This window comes from Cryptomeria japonica, chromosome 1 (assembly GCF_030272615.1).
Source record: "Cryptomeria japonica chromosome 1, Sugi_1.0, whole genome shotgun sequence".
Lineage (NCBI taxonomy): Eukaryota > Viridiplantae > Streptophyta > Pinopsida > Cupressales > Cupressaceae > Cryptomeria > Cryptomeria japonica.
The window spans coordinates 506,719,205-506,739,486 of NC_081405.1; the positions used below are offsets into that span (position 1 = coordinate 506,719,205).

A 20,282-nucleotide genomic window follows, 5' to 3' on the forward strand; every position below is an offset into this window, starting at 1 on the left:
ACACAATGAGACTGTGAAAGTCATAAACCGGTAACACTTAGATTTTCACAAAAACTAATATCTCATTTCCACTTCACCCATATGCTTAAAACCTAATATTCCATTTCCACTTCACCCATATGCTTAAACAGGTAATACATCAAAAATATAATGACCACCGGATCAGCATACATTACTGCTTAACAAAAAACACTAAAGCATCACACATAACACAATCATTTTTCACGTGGAAACCCAACTGGGAAAAACCACGGTGGGGATGAATACCCACAAGTTATTCTTGAACTCTTCTGAAGTCCGCTCTGTTAGGAGCCCAGTTCGGTTAAAGACTTTACAACAGGTTCTGCTAGGAACCGATCCTGCTAGGGATCACCCAGTTAAGGGATGGCTGAAATCTAGTTAAAGGTTAGAACCCTGTTAAAGGTTACCTCGCAAGAGGATTTGAAGAACTCAATGATTTTGAGTCACCCTGTTAAAGGATTTACAAAAAACTTGTTAAAGCTACCCGGTAAAGGGATTTTCCAACTGTTGAAATGATTAGAAGTCAATAGGTAATACACTGATATGATAACAACACTCAATGCTAAGGCAAATCCACTTCAGTTCTTATACTTCTGCAATCACACTCCGCAGATCTCTACTCACTGCTCCGGTCTGGCAAGAGTCAAGTATCTCTTCACTTGGATACACACATAACATTTGCCAACAACTTCACAATGCAAATCATCATCGACCTTATAGACAACAATTAGGTCGGTAGCATAAACCCTAAACCCTAAGCATCTAGGTTATCAATACAGTTGGTCCAATCCTGACCGTTTAATCACATTGCCTAGAGTAAAACAATCTTGAACAAATCTCAAGATGTTCTCCATCGTTGGTTCTTCACCGCTTCTGGAAGCTGATAACCCATCACGCGCTCTCCACCGTTTACTGAGGTTTTGTACATTCCCGAGGTGGATAGAATCAATCTTCTTCATGCAAGATTCTTCACTTGCACAAGACTAACGTGGCAATGCGATCTCATCTTCATTTCAATGCTAACTCATCACAGGATGTCATCGGTCGAATCAAACAGACTTGGAATGCATCAACCAGAAACCCCGATACAAACTTTCCATATACCAGTTCACATCATCATACCGGTTCACTTCATACCATCATACCGGTTCTCGTGCCAGTTTGCTTACTTCAATATACCGGTTCATACTTCAGCATATTGACATCAATGACAACATACAAAACTGTCATGTCATCATACTCTGCACATATGCCAACAAAGATGAAATTTAATTTATCACATATGTACTTGGAGGGTGTTGCCTATGATTGTTGGAACCATGATTTGGTCACATAGGGCATTAACTTATGTGGATTGATGATTTAAAAAGGAAGTTCTTGGAAAGAGTTTAGCAAAAGGATAAGGAATATTGAAAGAGCTTATCAAAATCAAGCAACAAACCTTAATTAATGCATATGAAATAGAATTTCAAAGAGTTGTCCTTTTGGTACTTAACATATCAAAAAAGAGGATCAATTTCCTCTTTGTTAAACATCTATATGAGCCACTCGAGGGTAGTTAAAGCCTTTTCACTCCCATTTCTTCATGAAGCTATCAAGAGGGATTTGGAACTTGAGTCATTTGTATCAAGGAACAAATTCTCATCTCAACCTAGACCATTCATCATTGGATCATAGGAGGAAAATTCTCAAGGAGGATTTAATTCAGAAAGAGCTACCCAACAACCCATTGCAATAAAAAAGATTGACAAGTAGACTAAATATGAAAGCTTAAAAAAAGTTGTTTTCATGCAAGGAGCCTAAGAGATCTAGTCACATATACCTTGGCAAGTGTCAAATTCATTATTGAAATGATGTTTGATTAAGAGGAGAATAAAGTTGAAGAACTAGAACCATAACAAGCAACATGAAATAAAATTATTGAGCTTAAGTTTGAGATAGAAAGTGTAGGCATTTGCAAAGGTACACTTGCCACTCTCCAAAACCATGATAATATCAACCATTTTGGGTTCATATGTATCTATTTGGACAACGAATCATAATTAATAGGGAAATTATCCACCACTTCATTGATGAAGGCTTGGTGGTTAAGAAATGATTTAAGGTTGAAGACTTCATTGAATTCAATGTCATCATTGTTGACGGATTAATGATTCTATGTATCAAGGTAATTCATTAGATTGAGTTATTCTTTATCAGTTATAATGTGTGATGGTTTCTATAGTGTTTGCATTCTCTTAGGGAATTTTCCCTAGACTATCAATTCATGGAACTAAAGTTCAAATCTCAAGGGAAAGGCATGATACTTAAGGGTATACTTGAGACACCACAAAATAATTTGGTCACAACTATAAGTATGGAAGGAATTTTTGTTATGGCATTGATATCATGGGTATCCAATTGCTTTGTAATGAAATACATGCCAACTTTTTATTTAGGTAATCACCACCTTTATCATACTAGGATGCAAACTATCATGGACAAGTATAGTTTGGTGTTCACTGACATGCTTCCAAGATGGACATTAGATAAGTGGTCTTTGGGCTTTAATTCCATCACAATCACCCCTACCTATTTGTGGATACATGAGGAAGAGATAGATATGACCAATGTTGCTTGGGAAGAATTATAGGCAAGCAATTTTGGGAAGGACATATTTGTAATGTTTCATTTTAATTAATTTAGTTTATGTCAACCAAATCCTTATTTTTCTTTATAAGGATATGAAAATATTTCTAATAAAGGGCCCATGGCTTGGAAAGTTTAAGTAAAAATAAAATAATATTTAATTTCTCAATTTGGGGGAGCGGATTTTCATAAAGGGTGTTGTAACACATGATACACTTGACACCTTCATCAAGATTGATTCTATGACAAGAAATTAATGAGTTACAAGACAAAGTGGAACTAGTTTTGAGAAAAACCTTATTAATATTTTAATTGTTATTTTAAAAAAAGAAATGGGGCTTTGCAATTTATGCCATCTTATTGCTACAAAATAAGGTGCATGCCTAGTCTTGAGGTAACTACCATTTTTCATGTAATTTTTGTCAAAGGTGGAGCCATTTGTCTAACTATAAATCCATGGATGAAAACCCTTGGATTCAAAGATTGGAGTATGAAGCACCTTTGGTTTATTGAAGGTTCCTTGAGGGCAATTAATCCAAAGGTTGCATTTGTTTTGAAAGCTATGTTTTGTTTTACTAGTGGTATTTGTATTTTTGTAACACATTGTTATAATAGTTTTAATTTAAACATTTATTTGAGGTATTTTAACATATTTATTCAATATTAATATATTTATATTATTCATGCGATCTATTACTACATCCTTTAGGCACTATTTATTTGAATAAAATATATGAAAATCACTATTCATCCACTATATGTTCTCACCTCGCTCTCATAAGATCTTGGTGATTAGAACGTGTCGAATAATAATATTTACTCATCGTATGGTTTCACCTTGCACTCACAAGATCTTGGTGATAAAAAAAGTAGTACATCTTTTACATTAAAATTTGTTAAAGACATCACATTACCATACACATTTGGATTGATCACATGAAGGAGAGTAACGCACAAAGTGAATTGAGAAGAGGCTCTCTAAGAAAGCAAGTTGCATTGAGGTCATGTTCTCTAAGGTATATGGATTCAAACTTGATGGGGTGAACAAATTGTTTGAACATAGGTTAATATATCTATATGCTGTAATCTTGTTTTGAGATAATATATTAGAGTGGTGTTGTGTCTCTTATCAATTTTTGTCTCCAAAATGTTTTCCAAGGTAAATCTAGAGTTTCTACATGTGTATTCTCTAAATTCTATTACAAGTTTTATTTATGCTTTTGTTGCTCAAGTTTGATATGTTCTATTGACCAGTGCTTTAATTGTCAAAAATGTTATTTTTCCTAAAGACATATGAAATATACACTTTTCACCCTTACAATAAAATCCTATGATATTTTTTTTATTATTATTGTGAAATATAGAAGAATAATTGTATTTTTGATTCAAGTAAGCTTACTAACATAATTTTCAAACTACCATTCAAACATTAAAAAAAATAAAAATTGCAAACTTCAATTTGACCCAAAAATGTTTGCATCAAACCCTTGTAAACTACACTAAACAAAATCAACATGTCATAATTTTTTGTAGTGACCTTCAAATAAAACATTGTGGTAATTTTGATAGAATTTACATATTTTAGTTTTGATTTTTTAAGAATAAGTACAAATATAGCATTTAGTGAAGGAAGAGGTGAGGCTCAAGGTCTGATTGATCAAGAGACTTTTGAGGTTCTAGGAAGAATATGCTTGATATAGTGTGCAAAACTAAGGAGGTGGAAAGAGAGTAATGAGAGTTAGTGCTGGGAAGGTAGGTGAGTATTGAAAAGAAGGTGAAGGCAGAGATTATGTTGAACATGAAAGGAGATTGACACTTAAATATACTTATATATTGAACTCTAAACAATTGTATACTTTATTTCTTCAAAACTTTAAACTTCTAAATTCTGAACTATAACTTTTTAACACTTCAATTTTTATGATTTTAATTCTTGATCCTAACTTTAAATGTTTTCTCAATATGTAATAGGCTATTGTTTTATTAAAAACTCAAGCCAACTACAATTTATCTTTAATAAACTCATTAAAAATCTTGAATTCTAAAAGAACCAAAAATTTCAAATATGATTCCCTACCTTAATTTCAAAGAGATAGAGAAGGAATCCTGCAACTTCAGTTTAATCTTCAAACACATAACTATAAGTCTTTAACCTTAACCTTTACAAGGACGTGCATGTTTTACATGTGAATTATATTCCTTTGTCCTTATGCTTGTCAATTATTTTGCAGTGCTTTTTTGTTTGAACATTAGCTTGGAGAACTAATAAGGTATAAGTCATTATAAGAATTGGCCATGCTTACCTTCAGATTTGGTATATACACTATCTATGTCATTTCTCCAAAACACATGTACATTTTAATCATATAGATTTTTTTTTTGATATTGAAGAAGATTTAAACTCAGCACCATCTAGGTGCTTACAACATGGACTTTGCCATTAAATGAATTCCTTTTGACAGAAACTAAAATTATTCGAATATGTTCGTTTGGAAAACAATATGGCAAATTTTCTACCTATGAATTGAGTTTATGAAATGATCAATTAAAAAAATTACGCTGTCAATCCAGTCATGAAATAAATAGAAGGCAATAATGGATTTTTTTTGAATTGTAAACGTGTGATAATAACTCTCTGCATGTTCAAATAGATATAAAAAAGCATAGAGAGTATCTCTCTATCTAAGATGGTGTGTACAGAGAAATAGGCAACCTTAAGTTTCAATGAAATGATTCTCATTTGAATACTACCAGCTATGGTAGAGAATTTACATTCTCTGCAATCCTAGAATTTACAACTTACTCACGAGTATCATATGATCCACTATGTACTAAGTTTGTTTGTCTCCAAACTTCTATACACCTCAAAGGATGTCCAACTTACTTCATTCCAGGTGTACAACATCCAAATAAATTAAAATATTGCCTTATTTTCATAAATTTACATTTTAGAGTTAGAGCTTCTTCTAGTTGCCACCGGCAAAGGTCTTGCTTTGATACTTGACATGCATTTCTCCTTCTCTACATTTTTCTTGATAACTTCCTCAACACCACATCAACCCTATACAGGAATCAACTCAAGAGTGATAAGAAGGAAACATATCAAATGGAAGCAATTACTTTTACCAAATGCACAAGTCTAACTAAAAGTCTAAACAAGTTCAAAGAATTAGATGGTGTTATGTTGTTAAATAAACAGAATCTGAATATCACCTAATAATAGATATGTACGTATCATGAATGTCAGGGAACAGATAATTTATTGGCTACTCTAACATCTATGATCTCCGTCCTCTTTATTTACAATACCAAGGACAGATCACAATCTAGAAGAAAAAGCGCCCGCTCTTCTTGAACAAGGTACTGCCAAATCTATTTTGTCTTTGGGCTTCTCCCATGAATCCTTTATGAAGTTTAGGACAATAGATACCAGTTCATTCAGATGTCGAATATAATAATGATCAGCTCCATCTAAAACATGAAGACAGTGATTGGGAATAAGCTTATCGAATTCAAAGGCATCAGTTACAGGAATGAGTTCATCCTTCGAACCATGGATAGTCAGTACTCTGTACAAGCATAAAAATAATCAAAGTCTATAATTAGAAGTTGTCGATGCAAAAATAGACTAGAATCTGCTCTTGTATGACAAAAACATATGGTAATATTCTAGTTTAAACATGAAACTATGATAAGTACTACTAACAAAAACTTTGTTTGAGTGAACATAGAATGCCAATACATATAAATAAACATCAGTCTCAAAAATGCAATTATGATGAACTGACATACAGCACAACCATAACGAGGTGCACTAAAAATAAGAATAGTGTCACAACCCTCCTTTATCACTTTTTGATTTAAATACAATTCTATCATGTTTTTTTTGGTTAAGCTATTAAAAATGATTGAATAAATGTTATAAAAGAATAAAAATAATAATAAGCACACACACACACACTTGGAGAGTATAATTCAAAGGCATTATTTTTATTTTTATTTATTTTTCCCACTCCCAATTATGGCACATGTTGTAGGAGGAATTAGAAGCTTCTAGAGGAATCTCCACCACCTTGCATGTAACTCCCCCACTAAGTTTTTAATCAATTTGCATGAGTCCAATATTGGAAAAGAATCTCTTTTTTAATTAAATTCTCTAGATAGTGGAATTGAGGGATTTTTCTTATAAAATTGTATGCAAGTTTCAAAGAAGGGAGTTGATTATGTTTTGAAGAAAATTTCTGAAGTTTTTAGTAGTAGGATCTTCCTTGGTAGTCTCATTTTCGTTGCAGGATTGTTAAGTTATTGTTTGAAAAATTTCTCTCAAGTTGCAAGGAAGGATCTAAGGAGGATAGCTAGAAGATTGGAGAGGATTCAACATCAAACTTCGATAGCCAGGTTTTTTTCTTGTTATTTCACATTCACATGAGGAAATGGCATTATCCAAAATATAGCTTCTAGATCTTCCTTTATAAAATTTTAGTGGTAGATCCTTCTTTATGGATAATATTGAAAAAAAAGGATAGCTTTATTATTTGTTTAATTGTTTTTTTGAAAAGAAATATCAGATCTTGCTTGCATGTGAAAGATAGCTATTATTTGTTTCAATTTCTTTAGAAAATATCAGATCTTGCTGGATTGAAAATTTAAATGTAATTCTTTTTTTAAAATCTTACTTCCCTACAAACAGAAAATACCTGATAATAAGATATAAATTTCTCTGTGAATAATCCTCCGTGTTATTCATTCCTGTGAATAAATCCTTATTCTCATTTGTTTACATTAATATTTTTTATTTAAAATATATCTGGTTATATACTTCTCTCTGTGAATATTAGTTGAAATTGAGGTATAAATCTTCCTGTGAATATTAAATTACTGATTATGCGAAATCAATTTCAAGTATTGACCCACCTCTTGATAATCTAATTATCTGTTTATTTGCTGAAGCAAATCTCTCTATTTTCATTCCTGTGGAATCAATTTAAACATTTTCCTGCCTCTGTGAAAATCTGATATTCTGTTTTATTTGCTGAAGCATCTTCATTCCTATGAATAAACTCTTGTTCTTTTTGTTATTATAACTTCTTTAATACCATAAAAAATAAAATCTGGGAATGTAATCCATATATATATATATATTTGTATTAAATTTAATTCGAATGACAATGAACATAGTAAATGTTTCAAGTGATTTTAATACAAAAAATTAATAAACATGGTCTTTGGAAATTATTCTGAATGTGTCGGGCGGTGTGCAGGGGGTGGGAGGCGGTTATTGTAACCGCCGTGGAAGTGGTACCCTCCACTTCCCCTACGGTCACTGTCACAACAATGGCCGCAGGGTAGTGGAGGGGACCACGGGGTCCCCTCATCACTGCGGGCCTGCTTTCGCAGACCCGCAATGGTGACGGGACCCCTGGGTCCCACTCCCACTTGCCTCCCCTTTCCCCTTTTTCAAAAATGCCACTATAAATTTAATTCGTGGCGATTGGACATTGTAAATTTTTTTATTTTAGTTTAATAAATTTTTTTAACTTAGGTAATTTCGAAATGTATTTATTTTAGCAATTTTCTAAATTGTAAATTAAATTTTATAATTGTCCTTAGTTCTTTTAAGCAATTTTCTAATTGTAGATCAATTGTGTTAAATTTTATAATTGGAATTTTATAAAAACCACTTAAAATTCGTTGGGTCACTTAGTTGGCATTTTGGACTCATTAAAAGCAATTAATGTATATTAATATGATTTGAATCAAATGTCTAAACTAATCGCTATTTTTGGAACCTATGACCATAATTAATTATTCCCGTGATGGGAATCATGCAATGCTTAATCTTGCACGCAAGTTACACTATTCTTGTATCATGCAAATTTCTTATACATTAATTACATTTATTGGCGTTTTCATCTCCATGCAAGTTACACATTTAATTATTAATATGCAAGTTTCATAATTGTCATTATTATGCAAGTTATATTTCAAGTTTTGTTATGGTTTTATCCCACATAGTTCATCAAGTAGTTATTTCAATTAATTAAGTTTTGCAATGTCTAATTTTGCATGTTCAAGTCATAATTGTTTTCAAGTATGATGTTTTCATAAGTTTCTTAATTACGAAAACTAAATAATGGAAGTTGGAAAACCAAAACCTAGCAGCGTTCAGTATATACAGTGCCTCTGGGTCACGCTTACGGGTAATGCCATCGTGTTGAACTACTGCACTTAACGCCTAATAAAGCTGCATCAATTATGTCTGTGGCATCGTCCCTATAAATCGTTGGGGAGTAATAAGGGACACTTGGAAGTTAAAATCCAAGGGGCGGGTAATCCCACTTGGATCGATAATCTAATAAGATAATTCTAAAATGATCTTTCATCTGCGGAGTTAAACCATAGTAAACTCCTATAAGGTTGTTTGAGTGAAATGCTTTTATGAAATTGAATTAATTTCGAAGAATTGTTGTCGATTGGCAAGTGGTCAAGGGTGACGCTTATGATAAGAATTAGGATCTAGTTGTTTTAGGCCACAAGCAATAGGCCATCTTGAGCCTTTGCTTAAGCGCTACCACCGTGGGTAGCAACCGCAGAGAAACTGTCTGGGACATTTACCCTAGAAAGGGTTGCGTACCCACTAATCAGTTTACATCAAACCATAGAGTAGAAAATAGAACTACATACTTTACGCCTTGATCCCGTGCCGAAACAGGTATGTAGGCAGTCTTGGGACGGAGTTGTCCCTAGTACTCAGGCGTTCGTGGGTGGGGTCTAGGCTTGGTAAAGAAGGATTGAGTAGAATCCTAATTTGAAAGATAAGTATAATAAAATGGAAAAAGTAATTCAATGCATACTCGGAAGGAATCCCGTATGGATTCGCTTGACTTCCCGAGGCTTTAAGCCAAATTCCGAGGCGGAATTCAAGCTTTTATTATGTTATTTAATTACTCCTAAGGATGGCGACCTCGGTGCACTTCTGTTAGAAGAGTGTAGTACTTAGTGAGTGGTTCAGGACCCGAATGGTTCCGATGAGTCTAAGTCTTTGGCCAGAGCACCTCCTATCCCGATTGGATAGATGCCTACCCTGTATTGGATAGATAAAATCTTATGTCTCGTATGGACAGATGCCTAACCCGTATGGTTAGATGCTCATCCCGGATGGATGAATGCCTAATCCAAATGGATGGATGCCCAAAGTATGCGATTGAATCAAACACAATGATTATATTAAACAAAAAAAAAGGAATGGTCAATTTTGTTGGGTTAATCAAGGTGGGTTATTACAAATAGGGACAAAAAATCAAAAGTAAAATATAAAGAAGCCTATTAGAGTAATTTAGCTTTGTTTGTAATAATGTCTACAATGGTTTGTAGGGGAATAGTTATGATTGTACTAAAGATGGCATAGTTGTTCCTAGAGTGTAGGAAGTATTGTTAATTCTCTAGCTTAGACAATAAACCATTTTGCATTGTGATTGTTACAGCATGTGGGATCAATCTAATATGGTATCAAAACCTGGAGGATTACTGAGCCTGGTCGTTTGCTGAGAGAGAGAGAAAGCATTCAGTTGTATTATATGTGATTTGTGGAGCTGGGCAAATACTTTGCGTAATGCTATCAGCAGCTGTTGTCATTCCAGAATTTGTTTATAAATTGTCTTCTGGAAGGATTTGATCTGCTAATCTGATGGTGTTTGTGAGCAGCAGTAGAGGCACTTTCCCTTTTATTGTTTCTGTGGACTAGCTAAAAGGAGGTTTTTTTTCCCTCAAAAAGCCTCTTGCAGCAGGAACGGCAGATCCTCGGGGAGTGAATTGTTAAAGAGTGAATAGGAAGATTTTGGGAACAGAAATCTGTTGTACTTGATATTCACAATAACATTTGAGGAAGGAATGATCCCTTACCTGAAGCGATTTTTTTTGTATGCAGAACGAATCACCTATGTGCAGCAGTGTATGGAGTAATAAATCTGTGTATATTATTACATAGATTTGGAAATATATTTAGGGCAATACGTTAGGTTTATGTTTTAATAATATAAAGTTTATAATATTCAACTAAGCTCAATAATTGTTTTAAAAATATTTGCCTTAAATGTACCCAGGGAGAGGTTAATCGTGTAACTTTTGAATGGTAGGGTGTTCTTGTCTGAAAATTGTTCAGATCGTGTGTAATAACTGTAGAAAATTCTTTAAATTTGTTTTGCACTAGCATTGTTGAATCTCCTGCAGTGATTGTTTCTGTAAATTGCTTAAAAAGATGACTATCAATTTAATAACTTTCAAGCCATTAAGAGTTTGCTTCTGAAATCTTGCAACGTTGTGTTTGTTGAGGTTTGCATTACAAGTCTTGGACTCAGCTCAGACTTGGCAAGCTGATTTTTGAATCAAATTGAGTCAACACTCAAACTTAGTCAAGACTTGGCCAAGTGGAAAAACCAAGAAATATAGAGATTTTTAAGGATTTAGAGCTTTTATCATGCATCCTTCAATAAATAAAACTTAAAGACACAATTAACTAATCAAATAGAAGCTACTTTGATCACATACATGAGTATATATCGATTACATGAGTACAAAAGTGGATTTGCATTTAAGGCAACACCATTTTACATATATAAATATTGTCAAGTGTTTTAAGCATAAAAACTCACGAATTATGACATCTATGGCATCGAAAACAAAAATCACAATATGGAGTTACGAACTATGGTAGAAAAGAGCTTGTATTGCTTAGCCCAACATTGTTAGTTCTATGTGGAGTCATGCACTTATATCTTAAACAAGTCTACAAATGCCATTACAACCATAGGAGCATTACTAAGGCTAGGGGTTGACTCAACAAGCCAAAACCATAAATGTAAGTCAATTACTTGGGATTTAGTAGAGAAAAGTCAAAAGGATGAAGTGATCTTCATTTGGAGGGGAGATCTGAGGGTGAGGGAGATGAGTAGTCATCCTCCATTGTTGCTCTCAAATGCTCTAGTACTCATGCTCGGTGCTTCATTTGGTGCTCTTCATCACTCTTTGGTCACCTTTGTCTTCCTCAGTTTTCCAAATTTGGTGGTGTTAATCCCTTATTTCTGTGACATTATGTTGTTGTTTGTGGTTTTGGTTCAAAATTTTAAAATTTTAAAATTTTGTCCTGCCCCAATTTTGTTGAAGTTTTAATCTTTGGTTTTTTGGGGTTATTACCTTCCAGTCTGCTCGCCTTTGGTAGGGAAGGTGGCGTGGGGTGGCGTTGGTTTGTTGTGTCACATTTATTTAGAAGATTTTTATATTCATCCATTGTTGGTGGCATTAATCTCCTTAGTTTTGGTCAATTGGGCCTTGTACTATGAGTATAGATGAAGTAATGGAGGGCGATGAAGGCCTATTGAAGGCAGCCTAGAGAATAAGGGGTAGGCAATGATGAAGGTGAAAATAAATCTAGAAAATTGCCTTTTGCAAAGAAGTTTACATTCAGGGAATTGCTTGGAGGGAAGGATGTGGGTATAGCAGACTCAATGGTGTTTGAAGCTAGGAAAGAAGATGGATTTGGAGGGAACATTGATGTCCAAGGGTAGAAATCCGGAAGATGAGACGACAATAAGGCACCTTCTTTACCTCAAATTCTCCCCCTTTCTCTAAGTCAAGAATGAAGGTAAAAAAGAACAGAGGTTAAAAGGTATTGTGGTTTTCTTAGTTTGTTCGGATAGTAATATTTTGCCTTATAGGAAATTTTTTGATGATTGGTTGGGCACTGTTTGGGGTAAAAAATCGGGAACATATGTTATTTTCTGTAGAATGATTCACAAAGGGCTGTTTGTAGTTTTTTTCGTCACATGGTATGCAAGAAAGGGTGATTAAAAAGGAATACTAGAATCTAGGAGAACCAATATTTAGAGCCATTCCTTAAATTTCTGAGTCCAAACTAGAAATGGTCTAGGCTAAAACTGCTCCTAGATGGTTGGGAATAATTTTTTTGGCTCCTTAGCTATGGAAATTTATTCTACAAATCTAGAGTAACTATCCCACATCTCAATGTGAGTTTTGATCTCTCTAACTCCTAGGATTGAAATTTCCAACATAATTAATAATAATATTGAAGAAAAATCCAATTTTCCACAAAAATGAACTGTTGGGAAGATTAACTCTTTTTTTTTTGTGTAGAAAAAATGGACACTAGACGAAAGATTGTCCTAAACTAGCTAAAACCACTACTAGAACTATGAGTAGTGAAAACATGAGAGACACAAGTATGAACAATATGTCAAAAAGTAAGGTAAGAGAGAATGAAACTGATGCAGTCGGGATTGAAGAAATCATTAGAATGGGTTGTGCGGAGTAAGTCATTGGAACCAGCTAAAAGTGTTTGCGTTGATACAAAAGAATTCAGTTCATTTGGCTTAGACAATTCCACAAATGCAAATAAAGGTATCAGTACTGGTCAAATACATTATAACTGTGAATGCAGACAAACTTATCAGTATTGGTCAAATACATTATAACTTGTTGAAAATGGCTGGTTCAATAAAAAATGTCCACAAAGGTAGGTTCAGTAGCAACCCAAAAGTCCACAACCAGTAATAGACCAAAAACTTACAAAGGCATAACTTGGTCAAATTTTATCTACTTTCACCCAATTTGACCTGCAAATACCCATTAAGCTCCTCTACAAGATGACGTCATTAGATTGCCCAAATTATTTTTGGAAAATCCTTCTGAAGTAACTAATTAAAACTAACATGTTCAATGTCTTTGCCGGAAGTTGCTAATCCTTTGGCAATTAGGGCAGCGAATGCAAATCCTTCCTAGCGTATTGGAAAGGTTGCAGGTGTGATCTCCTCTTCAGACTTAGAGGTGAAGAATGCATGGGTTGTCACTAATTCACAACTCTACAATTGGTCCCTTTGGATTGCTAGGGTTCGGTTGGCTCTTTGCCTTTGGGTGCGCATGAATTTGCTTGCAAAAGGGGTTCCTTCGATGACAATTACAAACAACTAGGAAATGGATGTGGCACTTGGCACTGGTTTTTGCTCTTTCCCCCTTGTGTGCGGTGACAACTGGGTGTGCGTTTGGGGTGCCCTTGTCTATCGACAAGGGGGGGCTCTCCTATGTGCACTCATAGGCCAATGCGAGTTGGATCTTCTCTTGATCTCATGGCGACAACTCCCGAATCGTGACCAAAGGTTGAGTCCACCACTGCCAAGGCTTCCTTCTTGGCGACAACTTGCTCTGGATTGAATTCGACCTCAACCTTTTCTTTGTCTCAGAGCCATTTTGGTTTTGTCACCAATAGGGTGGTGCAAAGCTTAGACAAGCCCTTGCAATTGAACTTCAATGCCATTTTGGTGGAGCTGCAAGAGAATGAGGAATTTTATTCAGAGAATGGGCTTATTGGACAGTTTAGCCACATTTGGCCCAATCTTCTTGAGTTGCATGATTGGATATCGAAATCATGGCTTCCTCTCGTGGAAGAAAAATTGGAAATTTATCCTAGTGCAGAAGGCTTCTTCACAATGGTCTTTGATAGTAAGAAAGACAAAAATGCCATTCTCAGCTATGTTTAACTGTGGGGAGTGAGTATGCTGATGCTTAAATCTCGGCATCCGAATTTTAATACATCTTTTGAGACATTTTCAATTATGCTGATCTAGATTCTTCTCCCAAATCTCCCCCTTCAATGTTGGTTTGAATCATGTTTAGCAGCAATAGGAAATTTTATTGGCAGTTTTGTATCCTCAGATGATAATTCAAGAGATTTCATTTACACAACTTATGCTAGGATTTTGGTGGAATTGGACACCACCAAAGATCTTCCAATAGAAATTATCTTGAATGCTAATGGTTATAGTTGGACGCAGCCTTTGGATTATGAAGGCTTAATTTTATGGTGCAGGAAATGTTACAAGATTGGGCAAGTTGCTGTAGAATTTTCAATGGTTAAATCACAACCTAAAAGGGAGGCCTCTTGGTGGAAGGGTGCTACCCCCAAACATTATATGGTGCCAAATTCTCCCAAAGGGGAGGCTTCTGCTTCTTCTCCAAAGACGGATTCTAGGTTGAATAATGTGGAGAAAGCTGGTGTGTATTCTCTAGAATCAAAGGAAAATCATATTTTGCCTTTGATAAATGACTTTGGTCACATGGTTTAGGCCAAAGTCTACGGTGATACTTCTTAGAGGCCCTCTCGCTTTGTCTCTTTGGGACCTGCAATTAAATCTTTTGATTCTCATGCTTTGATGGAAGATTTCTGTGGTAAGGGGGCTATGGGCTCTCTTTCACCTAATGCTTCAAGTGAAGGATAGTGTGGAAAGTCCAGATGGCGAGAAATGCCTCCCAGAAGACAAAAGAATGGATGGAAGTCAACAAGAGGAAACATACTCCACAACTTCATATGACGTTGAGGTCCTCTAGCAAGGGGAAAAAAGTGGAAACTTAGTCTCTTCATTTCAATCATATGGGCTGGAAGGAGGGGTTTGGCTTCTTGCCTAGGTGTAGGAGTTTTTGAGTTTAATATTACATAGGTTTTGTTACATTAGTGTCAACAGTAACCTTTTTGTTTTGGCCGTGAATGGACCTTTTTTGTGGTTCCCCCAATCCGGGACCTTTGGATGCACCCCTATTTGAGGGCTGTTGGGATTCTTTTTATTTTATCTTTTTTATGGGAGTGGAACCCATGTCCACAACTTCTTATGTATAAAAAAAAAACTAACCAAAACTAACGCTACTAAGAAACCAAAAGTAATTGACCGGAAAGAAAATATTTTTGGTTGATGTAAGATTGTTTGTGGACTTGGATGATCTTGCATTAGACATGCTGGGTAAATGAAATGTTCCATGAGTTTGTAACTCATGAACATTTTTCCAGGTTCCAAATTGGAATTCCATACTTAGCCAAATCTACAACATTCATCCAAGAGGCTTCATTTGTAGGTTTTTCCTTCCAACGAACTAGGTATTCCATCTATTCTCTCCCTCTAGTTCTCTTAGCCATTTGAGAACCAATTACCTTGTCTGTGTCTTTAAATTTCTTTTCAAGCAACTGATGTATCCATTCTTGTGCATTCTATACATTTGTTGGTGGATCCCCTTGTGTACTTGTCTCCCCTTCATGAAACTTGTACAAATCAACAACATTGAAGATGGGAGATATGTCTATAGCTGCTGAAAGTTCTATTTCATAAGCATTGGATTAAAACTTCCTCAAGACCTTACATGGGCCTATCTTCTTCCATTTCAGTTTATTGTATGTTCCCTATGGGAGCCTCTCCTTCCTCAAATGTGCCATAACCATATCACCCACTTGAAAATCTTATTCTCTTTTATGCATATCAGCTTGTTCCTTGTATTTGATGGCACTCCTCTCTAAATTCTCCTTCACTTTCTTATGCAGCTCATGAATATATTCAGCAAAATCTTCTATTGTAGCACTTTTTCTGCTCAATTTTGTGCACAATCTCTTAACTCTTTTACACCGCCAGGGTTATACCCATAGACAATAGAAAAAAGACTTTTCCCAACACTCCAATTGATTGAATTATTGTAGAAAAGCTCTGCTTGAGCCAATGTCAAGTCCCATTGGTTTGGTTTATCCTTTACCAAACAACTCCATAAATTTCCCAAACTCCTATTTACAACTTCAGTCTATCCATTAGTCTAGGGATGGTAGATTGAACTAAACCTTAATCCTGACCCAACTTCTCCCACAAGGTATGCCAAAAATGGCCAAAAACTTAGTAATTCTCCTTCACTTTCTTATGCAGCTCATGAATATATTCAGCAAAATCTTCTATTGTAGCACTTTTTCTGCTCAATTTTGTGCACAATCTCTTAACTCTTTTACACCGCCAGGGTTATACCCATAGACAATAGAAAAAAGACTTTTCCCAACACTCCAATTGATTGAATTATTGTAGAAAAGCTCTGCTTGAGCCAATGTCAAGTCCCATTGGTTTGGTTTATCCTTTACCAAACAACTCCATAAATTTCCCAAACTCCTATTTACAACTTCAGTCTATCCATTAGTCTAGGGATGGTAGATTGAACTAAACCTTAATCCTGACCCAACTTCTCCCACAAGGTATGCCAAAAATGGCCAAAAACTTAGTATCCCTATTTGAGATAATACTCTTAGGCAATTTATGCAGCCTATCTACCTCCTTGCAAACAAATTGGCTATGTGGGAAGCATCATTACTCTTTTGACACACTATGAACTAATCCTTTTTGAGAATCTATCTACTACAACAAAAATTGAATCATTACCTCTATATGTATGAGGCGATCCCAAAACAAAGTCCATGCTTAGGTGCTCCCACGGTCTCTCTAGTATTGGCATTGGCTAATACAATCCTATATTCCACCTTACTCCTTTTTCATGTTGGCAAATTCTACAACCATGCAGTATCTTCTTTACATCTATATTCATCCCAGGCTAATAACATCCTTCATTTAACAGTGCTACTATTTATCCACACCAAAATGCCCACCCATAGCTCTGTTATGTTTTTCTCTTGTTAGGTTCTCTCTCATTGAACCCTTGGGTCTACATAATCTCTTTCCCTTGAACAATAAGATATTGAATGAAATACTCCAGCTATGCAAAGTATCCTTTTCCACTAGACTTTTACTAGTTGTCCATGCTTCCTTAAAATTAGGATCATTTGGATATGATTCCTTCATTGCATCAAATCCAACAATTCTAACTCTTAACTCATTCATCAATAAACATCTTTTGCTAAGTGCAACTGCTACCTTGTTGGAACTACCCCTTCTATGCTTCAAAACAAAAGAGTAACTCAGTAGAAATTCCACCCATTTCATATGTATTTGGTTCAATTTACCTTGGCTGTTGATGAATTGCAAGGCATGGTGGTTAGTGTATGGTACAAATTCCTTAGGTGACAAATGGTGTCTCCATTTCTTCAGAGCCTGCACCCAATAGCATAGAATTCTTGGTCATATACTAAGTACTTCCTCTTTGCTTCATTTAACTTCTTGCTGAAGTAGGCAATGGGTCTTCCTTCTTGGGATAAAACTCCCCCAATTACACTACCATTGGCATCATAATCAACTTAAAATATTTTGCTAAAATCTAGGAATGCCAACACTTGCTGTTTTGCCACTTTCTTCTTCAACAATTGGAAGCTATTTCTTTGCTGTATCTATCCACTTAAACTCTTTCTACTACCTTTCATAGTCTCTGTAATAGGTGCACATATCCCACTAAAATTTCTGATGAACTTATAAAATCTTGCCAAGCCATGAAAACTTATCTTCAAACATACTTTTAGGTGAAGGCTGGTCTACTATTGCCTTGACCTTCTTTGGGTTCATCTTCAACCCTTCTTTAGTCACTATAAAACCTAAAAACACTAGTTCTTCATAAAAGTACACTTCTTCAAATTCACAAGCAACTTTTTTTCTTTCAATCTTTGCAAAATTGCCCTAATGTGCGTGTTCCTCTTTTGTTTTACTAAAAATCTGAATGTTATCTGAATATACAATCACAAATTTTCCAAGAAAAGGTTTCAATACTTCATTCATTAGCCGCATGAAGGTACTTGGGGCATTTGTTAACCCCAATGGCATCACCAACCACTCATACAAACCATCCCTTTTTTGGAACGCAGTCTTCCATTCATCTTCTTCTCGGATCCTTATTTGATGGTATCCACTCTTCAAATCTTTTTGGTGAAGTACTTGGCTCCACTCAAACAATCCATCATGTTATCCATTTGGGGCAATGGAAATTTGTACTTGATAGTTATCTTGTTGATGGTTCTTGAATATGTACACATCTGCCATTCTCCATCCTTATTTGGTGTGAGTACTGCAAGTACAACACATGGACTTAAGCTTTCTTTGATTAAACCCTTATTCAATAACTCCTATACTTGACAATTTATCTCCTCATTCTCCATTGGAGTCATTTTGAACTGTGCTTTGTTTGGTAAATCAGCCCCTGGTATCAAATCCATACAATGATTGATGCTCCTCATTGGTGGCAATCCATCAAGTAACTACATAAAAATTTCTAAAAATTCATCTAATTCTCATGTACCTCCATGGTAAGTTCTCCCTTCTTCTATGTTGTCCTCTCTATTGTCCTAATCTCTACAGGCTTAGGAATGCAAGCATAGCATACCTCCTCCTTCAAAGTCTTTCAAAAATTGTTTCCCAGTCACCAAGCAATCTTTGGGATTCTTTTCTACTTTCTCATCCTTATCCTTCATGGGATTCCAGGTATACTCCTTCCCATTCTTCTTTGTCTTATAATAGTTAGTCTTATCATCATCAATGGCTTTCTTATCATATTGCCAACGTCTACCCAACAGAATGTGGCATGCATCTATTAGCATAACATCACACATTATCTCATCCTTATAACTTCCTATATCAAAATTCACTAGGCATTGTTCACTTACCAGTATTTGGCGTTCCCTTTGCAGCTAAGAAACCTTGTACAGACTGGGATGTTTCATCCTCTTCAACTGCAAATTCACCATTTCCTGACACTTGATTGTCAGTGAAACCACTATTAATGATCACATTTACCTCCAAACTTACATCTGGTTCTAAACAAATTTCTCCTCTATGCTGATTCTTCTTTCCCCTTTTTTGGTTTCAATAGAATTCTTCTTAGCATTAAAGGCTCTCCATATTCAAAAGCTTCTCAACGCTTGGGTGAAGCTACACTTTCTTCCTTTGCTTAGGCCACATGAATTCTAGCCTCCTTGCCTTTACTATTGCTAGATTGTATCTGATGACATTTGAATTTCCTATGTCCAATTTCTCCACATTGTTAACATGTACCATTGAATCCTTTGCCTCTTTCTCTAACAAAGTTTCCTCATCCTCTTGAGCAATGGCCTCTACCTCAGACAAAGTAACCTAAGCATAGGAATTTGTCTGGGAGGTGTTGCTTTCTTCTTGTTTACCTTAGCATCCTCTTCCATCACTAGATTGTCCTCTTCCACATGCGAACCTTACTTCACCTCTTAAGCTACTTTGTTGTTTCCTATCCAATTTCTCTTTAGCCTTCAAGAAATAAGAGTTTGAATTTAGTAGGCTTCTTCAACAGTTTGCAACTTGACCATGCTAATCTCAACTTGAATAGATAACCGTAGACCATTCACATACCTTGACACTTTCTCAACATCATCATCAATATGTCCTGCCTTGATGCTCAATCTCTAGAACTCTTCTGTATATTCCTTTACATTGGATATTTTTTTGTTTCAAGTTCTGTAACTTTTTAAACAAACTTCGGTTATATATACTGGTAGGAACTTGGCCTTCAACTTGGCCACCATTCTGTTCCATGACTTAATCTTGTCTTTGCCTCTTCTTTTCCTCTTTGTTTGTAGATGGTCCCACCATAGGGATGCATGTCCTTTTAACTTGGTACAGGTAAACTTCACTTTCTTGTCATCTTCAATTGATTCAAAGTCAAAATACTTCTCTATCTCTGAAATCTAGTTGATCAGTTTTTCATAGGTTTGCTACCAATTTTGGATATTTTTCTCAAGAATCTTTCTTCTCCTTGATCTAAGACACCTTCATTTGCTTCATCATCTTCCTCTACCACTTCTCCTTCGTCTTCACTAAAATATTCAACACGTACCCCTCTTCTCTACACTGCCTCAATTG

At 35.4% G+C, this 20,282-nt stretch overlaps 1 protein-coding gene across 2 annotated transcripts in view; it reads right to left on the reverse strand.

Annotated features, from left to right (window-relative positions):
• Positions 1-5,228: 5,228 nt before the first annotated feature.
• LOC131052256 (uncharacterized) overlaps positions 5,229-20,282 on the reverse strand; it is a 323,457-nt gene continuing 308,403 nt past the window's right edge. Inside the window, exons 8-9 of one of the 2 annotated variants that reach the window (XR_009107299.2) lie at positions 5,863-6,218; positions 5,229-5,710 (exon numbers count right to left, since the gene is read on the reverse strand). Coding sequence is in view for 1 of the 2 variants with exons in the window: in XM_057986876.2 (XP_057842859.2) it covers positions 5,969-6,218 (250 nt within the window). In the remaining variant the exon portion in view is untranslated. Of the gene's footprint in view, positions 6,219-20,282 lie in introns of both variants that reach the window. The other variant, XM_057986876.2, reaches the window with a different exon arrangement.